Source organism: Oryctolagus cuniculus, chromosome 2, assembly GCF_964237555.1.
Source record: "Oryctolagus cuniculus chromosome 2, mOryCun1.1, whole genome shotgun sequence".
Lineage (NCBI taxonomy): Eukaryota > Metazoa > Chordata > Mammalia > Lagomorpha > Leporidae > Oryctolagus > Oryctolagus cuniculus.
In genome coordinates, this window is record NC_091433.1 from 158,512,179 (window position 1) to 158,526,838 (window position 14,660).

The 14,660-nt window shown below is 34.1% G+C and overlaps 1 protein-coding gene across 11 annotated transcripts in view; it reads right to left on the reverse strand.

Moving 5' to 3' along the window:
• Positions 1-1,616: 1,616 nt before the first annotated feature.
• Positions 1,617-14,660, reverse strand: part of PPM1B (protein phosphatase, Mg2+/Mn2+ dependent 1B) — a 79,734-nt gene continuing 66,690 nt past the window's right edge. For 4 of the 11 annotated variants that reach the window (XR_011386663.1, XM_070069189.1, XM_017340801.3 and 1 more), the window contains one exon: positions 3,391-8,921. Coding sequence is in view for 9 of the 11 variants with exons in the window: in XM_070069189.1 (XP_069925290.1) it covers positions 8,892-8,921 (30 nt within the window). In the remaining 2 variants the exon portion in view is untranslated. Of the gene's footprint in view, positions 1,778-2,157; positions 2,206-3,390; positions 10,817-14,660 lie in introns of those variants that run through there. The other 7 variants (XM_070069187.1, XM_002709898.5, XM_070069186.1 and 4 more) reach the window with 4 other exon arrangements.

Below are 14,660 nucleotides of genomic sequence, written 5' to 3' on the forward strand. Positions count from 1 at the left end.
ACTCAAATGAAACTACAAAACAGCAGATGGTGGAAGTCATCATCACAGCTGTGCTTAAGTGGCTGACCCCAAGGGATAATGAAACAAACGAGAAGACACAACCAGGACAGGCACAGCTGCCCCAATATAGAAGTGGACTTCCCACCTGGGTCGACGAGAAGCTGCTCAAAGGCCCTGTGGCATGCAGTTTCTTCCAGCTCTGAAATCCCATAGTAAAGATCTACCCATCTATAAATTTATTATTGTCTTTGAAAGACAGCCAACTAACAAATCTTCAGAGATGATGTTAAAACTATTGAGGATGTGAAACTAACAATCATGCCCAGTAGGTTGCACTGGCTACTCTTTTCTCTCTCAAATGCAGTCAGCTGTGTGTAAATCTAAAACGTCATGTATTTCAGCATATTTCCTTTCTAGTATGAAAGCAATCAAGATTGGCATGTAAATTTTTAATGGTGAAAGATATTTCACATGTGTGGTGTGGTGTAGTTCTGTGCCATTATGGGAAATTCTGTCTTAATTTCCAGCTCTTGAAAAAACCAAAAGCCATCAAAATAAATGTATGTATGCATACATACTCTACAATGTGTGGGAAAAACCCAATTCTAATAAACTCCAATTAAAAGTATGGTCTAGTACATACAAATCAGTTGAGATTCCAGTTGGCAATTTCAACACCCACTCTCAGATTAAACTAACACACTAAAAGAGGCTTGCCATTCCACAGAACATAAGAGAATTATCCAGGAATCCAAAACAAGAGGAAACATGGTTTTTCTTAAAGACATTACCTAGCTACTAGCCTTCAAAGTTTGTTATGTCATCTCCTAGAGCATTTACATCAATTTTCTTTGGAAAAAACAAGAATTACCATTGGCACACACCCCTGGGCTCAAGGACCAAAAATATGTTCCTTTTTTCTTAACAGATTTCACTTTTCAATCTGAGTGGGTCAAACACCTTTCAAACTGTGAACACCGACAGTAATGGTACAGCTACAGCTATTTGCCACTCTCTGATCAGAAAGCAAAATGATTTAAACATGGAATAACAGTAAAAACTACAAGAGGGTAGCTTGCCTAGGTGAAGTACTGTTATCCAAAAATACTAATTCTGCCAACTGGAAGAATATCTGTGAGAAAATACTGGAGCCAATTCCTTGCCTGACCAAGAATCCATTATTTCCCATGAATTTAAACAGAGGCCTTGGAAGTCACCTAAATTAAGCCCAAAGGCGTCTAATTAAAAAGTTATTAAATTTGTATTCATGAAGAACAAGTCAGTTACAAACTTACTTCCTTTCATGTTCATCACAAACACACTTTCATTTCAGAAGGGCCCTGGGGATGATAAGAGAGTCCCAACACGGTCTTACACAAATGTTTAGAAATCCAGTAACTTCTGAGATAAACGGTGCTTTTAGGAGGAGACACAATGACAGATTACAGCTGCCTATAACCATGAAAGACCCTGGAATAAAACCAGAAATACTGCCAAGAAGCCACAGGTGTTTATCGCGTGGACAGGGAAAAACACTGCGAAGCGCACACTGACAGTTCTTTTCTGCCTCTAATGCACTATAAGATTAAAGGTTAACAGCAGCATAAATACTATAATTGTATAATATTGGGTTCATTTTTCTTTCAGGTTTACAAAAAAACCTTTTTGTCCTTGTACTTCTGTGCTCCTCATAGGTCTGCCAGCCTTATCACCGGAGCTCTCAGTCAGTTTACAAATGGATGTGCCCAAGACTGCCATCTGGTGGAAATGACAGAAACTGAAATGATGTGGGGCAGGGGAGAATAAGTGAATAAAGGCAGTTGTCTACTAAGGGATACATTAAAAGTACACAGGGGAGGGGCTGAAAAGGTAGCTCATTCATAACGGCACTAAGAAATATGAAATAACAAGAAACTAATTTCAGAAAGGTGTAGAACATATGAAGAAAACTATAAAACTATACAGGGGGCATTTAAAAAGGGCCATTTCCAAACAACAGTTTATGTAACAAAATCTATAAGGGAATAATGGGAAAGTCATGGGGAGAAGTCGTGTTAGACTTTTGGCAGACAGTAGTAAGTCCCAGTTACATTAAATATTTGTAAGTGCTTATTTAAAAGGCCAAAGGTATAAAAGAAAATACACATAAATACTTACTCATAATGTGAAAAAATTGTCTGTGTATGCAACTGAAGGTTGATGAAACTGTTAAAGAAAATGATAAAATTCTAAATCTTGAATATTTAAAAAGCACTTGTAGAAAGTCATCTTAACACCTAAAAATCTTTGCAAACTACAGTATGTAAATTTTACTTCAACTTCTTAAAAATTCAACAAAATAAATCTATCGTATTTAAGATTTATTTAGTTATTTGAAAGGCAGAGTGACACAAACAGGAGAGACAGAGAGAGATCTTCCATTTACTGGTTCACTCCCCAAATGGCACCAACAGCTTGGGCTGGGCCAAGGCAAAGCCAGAAACCTAGAACTCCATCTGGTTCTCCAACATGGGTGGCAGGGGCCCACATGGGTGATCACCTGCTACCTCCTGAGGCCCATTAGCAGGGAGCTGGACCAGAAGCATAGCAGTCAGGGCTCAGACTGGCACTGAGATGGGATACTGGCCACGCAAGCAACAGCTTAATCCACTGCGTCACAATGCTGGCACCCCTCTTCCAAATTTTAAAGTTATATGGAAAGAAAACAGTGTTTTTCACCAAAGGGGGTCTATCTGATACTCTTCAGACCTCAGTGTCTTAACTTCCTCTAGAACCTTCCCAGTCAGCAGAGAGGAAGTCCCTATGCTGCACTTAGGAAAAGTTGGCAGAGAAACAAAAAGCTGTCACGTTAGGAAGGTGCACAGAAACAGGCACAAAGAATTTTTTGGAAAGGGAGGAAACCTGTGATGTCAAGTCTGGTTTTTCAATGTGGATATCTCAGTTAGGTTAAGTGCCTTTTGTGCAGAGTCCCATCCCTCAAGATCCTTCATTTAAAAACCATCACCAGTCTTACGGTACTGAAAAGATGGTGGCCTGGGGAAAACAATGCATGATGTTTGTGAACAGAGGAATAGTTAATTTCCTATAAAGAATTCCATGTCAACAAAAATGATAAATGTTCTAACAAAAAAATAAGCCACATATGTAAACAGGCTTTCATAAGACATAGAACTAGTCAAATATGGGAAAAGTGTTCACTCATTAGAAATCATATATTTGAAAATTAAATCAAGGAAAGTACCATAAAATATTTTATCTTCCAGACCAAAAAAAAAAAAAAAAAAAAAGAAAGAAAGAAAAAACAGGCATTTTTGAATATTATTGGTATTATAAGTTGGCATTCTCATCTTGGAAGGCAATTCAGGACTACTGAATGAATTTGCTTCTACATTTTATTTTATAAATTCAAAATTTTATTAAAAATCCAAACATTGCTACAGACCTTACTACATACACAATCACCAGAACAATGGGCAAGAAAATCAAACCAAATCAAATCACACCTACTTAGCATTTTAAGATACACATAATTCCAAAGTTGAACAGAAAGAAAATCTTAAAGCAATTTAGCGTAACATTGTTATAAAGCCCACTAAGAACTTACTCAAAGTGAAAGGAACGTCAGAATTACTCTGAAAGGAAATCATCACTATTCTAGTCTTAATTATATTAGCATTTGACAATCTTACAACACAGTGGATTTTCTGCACACCCAGAGAATGTCAATAAAAACAAAGTATTTTACTTTTCAATAAATACAATTTAGCTGCCCAAAATCATGCGTTCCCTCCCCCGCCCCAAATCTCACCAAATGGCTTCATTACCTAAACCAAATTAATTTAGAAATACACACGAAATCAACTTAGAAGAGGAAATGTAAACCTGAAATGTCATTTTAAAACGTAACCTCTGGGAGTGGGCATTTGGCCGAGTGGTTAGGATGCCAGCATCCCATGAGTACCTGGGCTTCTGAGCTCTTGACCCCTAAGCTTCCAGCCAATGCAGACCCTGGGAGGTAGGCAGTGATGGCTCAAGTTCCCCTGTTTTGGCACAGCCCATCCCTGCCCACTGCAGACATCTGGAGAGTCAAAGTGAATGAGATCTCTCACCCTGGATGGATCTCAAAAACATTTGGCTACCAAAAGAAATCTGGATACCTTCAGATTAATTTCAATGACAAACTGAATACAAACTCAGTTTATCTCAGACAACATGTCTCACTCTGAGTTGTGCATTTGCCAAGGTTTTAGAAAAAACATGTTGTCTGTGCAACTAATTTGTAGTCTGGAACCAAAACCATGACCCATAATACATGTCAGAATAGTTACTGATTTATGAATAATCTAATTTTGTAATCAGCTTCAAATATAAACTAATGAGACTATATTCTAGTTCAAACATTTTGGAAACATTTGCTTCCAGATGATATTCGCAATGAACTTCTAGTTTTTGCATAAAGAAATTATAACCCTCGGGCATAAACTGAGCTCAGGTAAATAAAGTAATGAAGCGGAAGCTGGGGAGCTCTTGTCGCATAGGCGTTTTTCTTTCACAATGAGATTTATTACAAAACTAAATCTCAGAAACTACGCAACTGGATGTTTCAATATCTGCTATATTAAAGGAGATGATGTAAACAAAGCTTTTAGATAGTTGAGTATGTTGCTTTTATACGGGAAGTGTCCATCTTAATTTTAAAATTTGCTAGTTATATATGATGACTAACCATCTGAGAACCACGCTACAAGACATCAAACCCCAAACGAATTCCACACATCTGAAATCGGAACTAACATAAGGAGAAATCAGTTACTGAAAAGCATTTAAAACCCCCAATCCAAGTAACAAGTATAGAATTTTGAGGAAACACATATAATGATTCAGACTCATCACTGGTCAAAAATCAATATGTGACAAACTGAGTATTGTTTTAAAAATTTACACCTCCATGAAAGCTTTCTTCAATCTTATTATTGTTAAAAAAAAATGGAAAAATCTAAGAAAAGTCAGCATATAGCTCTAATTCACTTCATTATGATTTTTGTAAAAGTCAGAAGTCCTGTCTTTAATTGGCCAACCGGACATGACATCTGAAGAGCAACACATTAAATTCATATATAAAATACTAATTTAAAAAATCAATTATAATGAGACATCTTCAAAGAAGTACAATCTACTGAGCAATAACTGAAAGGTTCAAAAATCTGAATATGAGGTTACTTAAAAAATGGAAAAATGTAAGTAATTTATTCTGATACATTTGAAATCCATGCATACTTTTTATTATGCATTTCCATGAACTTTGTGAAAATCCTGCATATATTATTTCATTTTTTTTGGCACCAAAATAAACTTATTTTCATGTAACCTCAAATATTATAGGTTTACCATATTTAAACACATCACAGAAAATTCTGGGAGAAGGGAATACATTATCTACCTTGTTTATGTTGTTTTCAAAGTTCAGGTATTACACTGATTGTTTAGCCAGTCCCCTCCCCACACAGACACTGAAGACATTTTTTTTTTTAATCAGATCCCTACATGTCTTTAGACTCGCTATTATTATACTGTGGTTTTCGAAAAATGAAAAAATTATAAATCTGTCCAAAAGCAGTAGGACAGGGATTCTTGGGGGGCTCCAAAGAATCTTTTAAGGAGGTCCATAAAGTCAAAACAATTTCCAAACTACGATTTAGTCTTTTTCAAGATGACATTTGCACTAATTTTTCAAAACAGAAAAAGTGCAGGCACCTGAGCAAAAATTAAGACCGTGGCACCACTGGAAACAGTCATCACTGATCTTTGCTGCCACACACTCAGCCTGCTTCAGTTAACAATGTCCTGTCCTGGATGAAGCAACAGAAAATTTTATTAAGTGTCTGAGTGTACACATTTTTCAAATATCCTGTATGACCAAATAGATGTCCCAGTTCCACGACATATCAAAGCTTGACAGTTGTCTCCAGTGCTATTGTTTGAGCTGCATACAACTAGCCGCTTTTCATGCAACACCATGGTTACTGGAATGACTCACAGACTATGGTTACTCATTAGACATTTTCTCTAAAATAAACAAAATGAGCCTGTCACTTAAAGAAAACAACTGACAATATTTGTTGTCAATGATAAAATTTCACCTTTTAAAGCAATGTAGAATTTTGAAAAATCTATATCCATCATGAACTTGACAGCTTCCTAATCAAGATTTTTCTGACAAGATCAATTAACAAAAAACTTTTAATCACTACATATTAACATGGCAATATTCAGAAGAACTGCATAATTCAGCAAACCAGAATTTTCCAAATAACCAATTCATGGTGTTACAAAATCATGCATAGGTAGAAAATCCATTTAAAATGCAAGATAGATCCAATGGATTTTAATTTAATAGTACAAATAGTCTTTAATAAGGTTTCAGATTTCACATTGCAATTAATCTTTAAAAGACTACCAGTTGTTAAATTTTGATATTCATAATTACCTGAAGATATTAAAAATATTCCTTTCACACTACATATCTGCATGAAGCCAGATTTCTCCATATATTTTAATCAATGTGCCTCACTGTGACTGAATGCAGAATCTGATCAGAGAATCTAGTCCAACATTAAAGCATTTACGTAAATGAAAAGCACTACCACTTGTACACTAAAACTTTCAGACCTAGAAAATTGATTTTCATAAAACAATGTTACTCATAAGAACATAAGGGTTACTTTTAGTGAATTAAAACAGTACAGTAACATTTTTGTTTTAATTTCTAAAATAGCAATATATAGATGGGTCCTGAGATCAAAATGGTTGAGAACAAGCAGATTAAGGAATTCAGATGAGTAAATACTGAACATGGGTTTCTCCTTTGCTAAGTCATACATTATTTGTACTTCAAGGATCACTAACCACAACCACCACCACCACCCCAAGCCAAAGAAAACATTTTTTTTCCAAATGGTAGAATAATTGTAGAATGAAAAAATGTATTTGGAGTACAGAAGGGGTTATTTGTATTACCTTATACAGTCTGGATAATTCTTTGGAGTTATAATTCATCTACATGGTTTTATAAGAAAATTTTTACAAGTATGTTAATTATACAAAATGTTTAAAGTAACATTCAAAACTGGGTTTTTATTTTTGAAAACCATACCAAATAGTAATATGTCACACTGTTTTTTAAATCAATTCTTTATTTAGGTAACAAGTTGGTTATGTTCACTGCATTGTATGAAACATCACAATATCATACTGGAAAGATATTAGCAGTACAGATTTGGATCAGAGTGGACAGTTTGAACAATAAACCATTTTGCATTTTTCATTCCCTATCTTTTAACAACCCCCTAAAACCCAGTAAAGGGACAAATAGCTCTTAACATCATTATGTAAAGCACTTTAACTTACAAGGCTAAAATCTAAGAATAAATAAAATATATTGTGGCAATAATTCTTTTTAGACCAAAAATCAGGTGCACAATAAATCAAACAATCAGGAAAGCTGCCTGTGTTCTAACGTGTGGCTCTCCAGAAACAGCTTCAGGAAAATGTTACAGAAAATACCATGAATTCCATTTCACACAGGACCAGGCGATGACTCATTTTAACTACACACAAGGGCAATTACATCCTGCTGCAACACAACTGAAACATATAGGAAAATGTTTACAAAAGCATCCACAACATGTAAACCATGTACAAATGGATACATTCATTACTTCTCTTAGCCCAGTTACTTCTTATAGATAAATACTTTATACTCTTCATGTTCAGCATTGACTGGATTTAATACATGCAAAACTCAAAAGAATTTGAGAATCCAAGGTTATTGTAAAAATAGAATTAAACTAATAATCTTCAAGTACCTTATGTGACAGCCACTCTGTACCGTGCCCAATGTTAGAAAATGAAAGGTTTACTGAACCCATGAAAATATCTCTGTAATATTTCCTTAGATCTAAAATAGATAATTTAAAATGTATTTATAGTCATTTCAATGTGATATTCTGAGCTTTTAAAATAACAATTAAAAATTATTCCAAATTACACAAAACTTGTATCTTAAAAGCTGAAAAACTATAGAAACCCACATGTAAAATAAAAATCACAATTTACATTATAAAGGCAAATATTATCATTTAAAAGAATTTTTAGCAGTGAGATGTCATAGCAAATTATAAGTAGCCATAAATTAATCCATTTTGTTTCAAAAGATTTCTTGTGAGAGTTGAAGGATGTTGTAGATAACATGCATAAAATTTGTAAGGGTTTATATTATTGCCAAATACACTTTATCTTGAAGCAAGGTAACATGACAATTTGGACATTATTGGAAAACCCAGTTTGGTAATACAAGTAAAGTTGGAAAAAATTAAATAACAATTAATAATAAATACATATCCTATAGTAAATTGCTCAAATGAAATTCCAAGCCACAGAGCTGCAAAAGGCTTCCAACTTGGTGAATGGAAAAAAGGAACAGGTCATACAATTCTTTACTCTTACATGCTTATATGTTTGTGTGTTTTGTTAAAAAAAAAAATAATGTATCTTCAGAGTATAGCTAACTATATTCCCATGCACCTCAGGCACATTTATTGATTTGTGTTAAAATAACTTCATTGGTTTCTAGGGCCAGAAGTTCAATACAGATGTAACCAGTATGCCTGAGGTTGGCAAAAAATACTGTAGTACAGGCAATGCTACAAATGGCAATTATCAGAAAACACAAATATGAACAAATGATGGGAAATGCTAATGATTTTCTGCTCATGTATCACAAAACGTTGGGAATCCACAAGAGTAGTTTTCCCTTGTATTGAAGAAAATTGTGATTATAAGTTTTTTCCCCCAATTTTCAGAATCAAAAGCATTTTAGAAGGTTTCTAAGGCTACCATGGGTCTTCTAGATCTCCAGCACCCTACAGGAAGAGAAAAGGAAGAATATTATTATTTACCTATACTACTTCCAGGTTGGATTGAATTTCAAAAGAAAACAAAATTAAATGAACCAATTACCTTCCTTTGTCTGAAAAGGTACTTTTACAGAGATGTGTGTGCTGTGCACTGTGTGTATACACATGTATCTATCTATTACAGACAGATAAAAATGGTTAGGTTTTTTTCCTCCCTTCTCCACCAAATGCCTTCCTCTTTCTCAAAACGCTTAAAAATATTCTGGCATTGAAAAAATAGATCAAAACATTAGCTACCAGATCTGAAGATTCCAAAATTTCAAATTATATGGTACCTTAAGCAATTTTAAACATGTTATATAAAATATACAGAAGACAAGTTAATGTTCTATATTTATAAAAGTAATTGTTTTAAAGAATATTTTCCCATATGACTAGCAGCCATCTGTAACTTAAAAATCTTATTGCAATAAAAATAAAAACTCCTATCTGCCACTATTTCAAAAATAGCTCATAATTCTTGCATTTATTAATAACTAATGAATACTAAAAAAAAGATGTTACAATCTTTAAAATACTCATGTGGCAATTTTTTATGTCTACATGTGCTCATACTGTCCAAAGAATAATACTTTGTACCACACACAAGATATAAGAAAAAGACTAGATTTAATTCAAGTGAACAAAACTTGTGTTTTTTTAATATTAAATTTTTCCTTTTTTGTTCATGAAAAAAGCTAAGCCAAAAGTGTGCTAACTTTTAAATACAAATGAATTTCAAAGGGTGTCTTTCCAATATCCCAAGGCTGGTTGTTTAAAAAAAATTAAAAAATAAGTACAACATGCATAGATTATTCCACATTACATGCTTTATTTGGACTTAAACACTTATAATTTCATTCTAAACACTTTGTTGACATACATTTTGATATGTATGGTTAGACTATACAGAATATACAAACCAAAGGTGTATGAGTAATACATAGGTTTTCAAAAATTATGTTTCATAAAGAATACAGAGAAAGGAAAAATAAGCACACATCCATTATCTAACAACTTCTAAAAATAAAACTATAGAAATAGGAAATATAAACAAATCAAACAACACAAATTATCATCCTTGAAAGAAAAATTACAGGTAAGCATCAACCATTCTTTGAAGAACTAAAATTAGTAAAGAAAACACAAATTACAAAGCTAACTATGAATGTACTATATGTAAAATCATATGAATCAGTATAATTCTACATTAACAAGTTTTTCCATAATATAGTGTAATTTCTATAATCAGTAATCTCTAATCCTATCCAGTATTAATTTAACTACTGACTTTCGTAACTGGTAGCCTAATTTCTAGCATACAGTGTGAAATGACATATAATTTCATTAAATTCAAAGGTACTATAAATAGTCAATTTAAAACTCTCATAAAGGTGTATGCAAAGGCCTTTTTAAAAAACAAGGCTATATGAATATAATAAAACTAGTTTTCCAAGATTCAAATAACAAAACAGTTATATATAAATGCATACATTATACCTCCTAAGTAAAAGGCATCAAACCAAAGATCACAAAACTATTACCCAAAAGGAAAGTCATATTTTTTCACCACTCCTCTTTGTCCCTGCATCTTCATTACAGCTGTCTAATTCAGCAAGACCACTTTCTGAGTCAGAATGGCTTTCCTGCATTGTCACTGGGCTTCCAGCATCACTGTTCGAAGAAGTGGCAGCAGCAGCTGGGTCAGCAGGGCTTTCTTCTCCCTCTACTTTAGCTAGCCTGTAACTAGTCAGCATCTCCTCCAGAAGTTGTCGGTAGTTTCCCCTATGATTAATTCTCATTTGCCTGAGAGCTTCCACCAATTTTCCCTGTGATCCACTTTCCTTTGCTTCATCGGAGGCCTTTTTTTAAGATTCAAGACCCCAGTGTCAGTAGACAAACTAGGATATCACATGTATTTCATAACAAATTACAGCAAAACACTAATTTTCTATTATAAATAATATAGTCTAAGCATGAAAACATTTTATGAATAAAGCATCAATTCTTACCTGTGTCAATTAAAAAAACTTGTAATGGTAGCATCTCAAAAGTAATCTTTAGCAAATTACCATTAACTAGTTTAATGTCATTTGACGTTTAATCTGCAAATTTATTCTGCTTTTAGAATTCAACAGCAACATAACCATTTCCTAAAAGTGGCTAACTAAAAAAAAAACAACCAGTAACTGGCTATAATGATTTAGTACGAAGGAAAATTAATGTTTAAAGTGATAGGAAAAGGATAGAAGAGGAGGCCATCAGAATATCAGTTTCTTTCTGCTGAGTGGTAAGTAGAAGATAGAAAAGATAAACCTACATAAATGTAAACTATGGATTTTTGGAATATTTTAAAGTTTTTGTGGATAAAAAATTTACTTATGCCTTTAAAAAATATTTTAATAAAATATCTAAAATATATGTTATTTTAAATATAAGATGAATAATCAATTGTTCAATCCTTTTATATTTTATTAACCTTTGGAAAATCTACAGGCTTCTACAATAGCAGCACCTTAACCCTCTTAGCAGCACAAGCTGTATGATCATAGTATTCCTGACAAAATAAAAGACAACCTTATATACTTCCTGATACGCTACATTATGAAGTATAGAGTCATGTTCTATATTCCAGCCAGAAACATTAAAATCAATCTAGTAAAGCTAATTCTGAGTTTATAAGGTAACGGGAAATAAAGGATCAAGTTGAAGGATACCAAGAGAAAATAATCATGTGACTCCAGAATGTAGGACATCTTATTAAAAAACTGGTTCAGACTCTTTAAAACCAGTGTCAAGAAAAAAAAGGGGGGAGGAGTTGGGAGTGGGGTTTGATTAAAGACTTGTTTAATGTGCTTGGCTGATGACTTAACCTCATTAGACCATGATTCAAAAGAAAATTATAACAGTAATTCTAGGAGTAACTGGGTAAACCTGAACTTGATATTATGACAGTAAGACATTTATTTTCCTAGGCCTGATAAGGATATTATGATTTCGAAAAATCTCATTCTTAAGCACTACATATTGAAAGGTTTTTGAATAAAATATTATGTCTACAATTTGTTTTCAAAGGATTCAGTTAAAAAAAAGTGTGGGGGGGTGGGGAATGGGGCCAGTGCTGTGGTATAGCAGGTAAAGCCACCACCTGCAGTGCCGGCATCTCATATGGGTGCTGGTTTGTGTCCTGGCTGCTCCACTTCCAATACAGCTCTCTACTACCACCTAGGAAAGCAGTGGAAGATGCACCCACATGGGAGAACAGAGGAGGTTCCTGGCTCCTGTTCCACCCAGCTCTGGCCGTTGTGGCCATTTGGGAGTGAACCAGCGGAAGGAAAATGGATTTCTCTCTCTGCCTCTACCACTCTGTAACTCTGCCTTTCAAATAAATACATTTTTTTTAATGTGTCTATTTGAATGTTCATTGAATATATTATGGTAGAAACAGTTTTTGAATAGGAAATTCCCCATATAAGTAGACTCTTACAAAAGAAATATTGGTGAAAATTATCGTAGGACTGTTAACACAGGTTATTTTATACTGAAATCTATAATGTATTTCTTTGATACACAATTATTCTGTAAAATAAATTTAAGATAATTAGTGAGATGAAAATTTAGTTCTTTCTGCTCCAGTTTTTGAAAGCATTCTGTCAGTTAGACTAATACAACTTTAGGATCAATTCTCACTATGCAAACAGTGGCTTATACAAAATAGACATAGGGATATTAGATAAACACAGAGAAGGGAGAACATGTAAAAATAAAACTTAACTAGCTGATATGTATTTGTAACAATATGTATTTTTTTTTTAAAACACACGTCTCTTGTGCAAAATTCTTTAAATGACTAGGTAAAGCACTGGCAAAAAAGAATGCTAATAAAAATGTGATGCTTGTGGAGTCCAATACTATATTTATCAGCTAATAAAAATTTTTAGAACTGAAAATTCTCAAATATGTGACACAATTACCAATGACTAAAGAATCAGGATTCTGACAAATCAGGTGTTATTTATTTATTTTTAAAGATTTATTTATTTTACTTGAAAGTCACAGTTGAGTGGGGAGGTCTTCCATCTGCTGGTTCACTCTCCAGATGGCCACAATGGACAGAGTTGTGCCCATCTGAAGCCAGGTGTCCCATGTGGGCGCAGGGGCCCAAGGCCTTGGGCCGTCTTCTATTGCCTTCCCAGGCCACAGCAGAGAGCTGGATTGGAAGTGGAGCAGCCAGGTCTTGAAGTGGCGCCCATATGGGATGCCGACACTGCAGGCGGCGGCTTTACCCACTACACCACAGTGCTGGCCCCAAATCAGGTGTTATTTAAAGGGTCATGTAATATTTAACAAATTTCAAGTAATTTTAGAAAGCCATGTAAATGTTCAAAATCATACAACAGTCAAACCATATCTTAAAAAATAGTAACCCAATTTAGTTTATGTTCAGATAGCAAAGATGTTCACAGAATGCTTCGACAACTGAGTGAAAAGCAAACATGAAACAAGCTAGAAAAAAAACGGTATTCAGAGTTCTAAAAACTGTGATAATAAAAATGTAAAAGCATGCACGGTGGTGTAGTGGGTTAAGATGTCATCTGCAGAGACTGGAGTCCTGGCTGCTCTCCAATCCAGCTCCCTGCTAATGCACCTGGGAAAGCAGTGCAAGACAGACCTAGTGCTTGAGTCCCTGCACTCTTGTAGGAGACCTGGAGAAGCTCCTGGCTTCATCTTGGCCCTGTCCAGGCCACTGCAGCCAATTGGGGAGTCAATCAACAGATGGAAAATTTAAAAAATCTTAAAAAATGTAAAACCAACTATTTCTATTGCAATTATATGTTTACTGAAAAACACAAAAGATTGCATATAAAATTGAATAATGTGAAAACAACATGGAAATTCTTTGAGGCTTAAGAAGAACCCAATTTGTCCAGTTTTTCCTTCTCTTCTCAAAAAATTCCAACATCTTAAAAGTTTTTGGATTAAGATAAATAAGACCATATATTTTAATGAAAACTACCAATAAGTTACCAGGCTTGATTATTTTGCTTAAATAACCTTATAAATATTCTTTATCAAAAATAGAATATCTTAAGACTATTCTGCATGAGATTCACAAAAAGAAAGGAAAATGTTTTTTCTTGGACAGCAGAGAGAAACTGGATACAGACATGTACAATCTCTAAAAATAACTTAGAATGAAGAACATACGGAGAACAGTTTTGGAGTCAGCCTGCTTCATCTCTCTTACTATCACGGTCTCATGTAAAAGAAGGGTATAACTATGACTACACACACACACACAGCTTGGCACAAGCAGGAGTTGGGCAAGTACAAGTTCTCCCTTTACCCTTGGAAAATCACCAAGTTACACAGCTGCTTGATCAGTGGAATTCAATAGCATTGTGAGTCTTCTTAGAAGAAAGAATATTTTTGCATGGAAAATATAAAACTCTAAAAGCTATAGACTTTCATATCAATTAGCAACTGCAGCTTATTTTTTAAAATACACTACTTAAGGACAGTCTAAGCAAATTACTAGATGTGAGTAAATAAAAACATTTCCTATTCAACAAGTTAAGTTCTTTTGAGTTGTCACTATACACCAGGATTGTTGTCAGTGCTGGGACTATAAACATAAAAAAATTCATCAGATGAAGTCCCATATCTCACAGAATGTATGCTTTCAGGTTCCTGCCTAATGTAAGA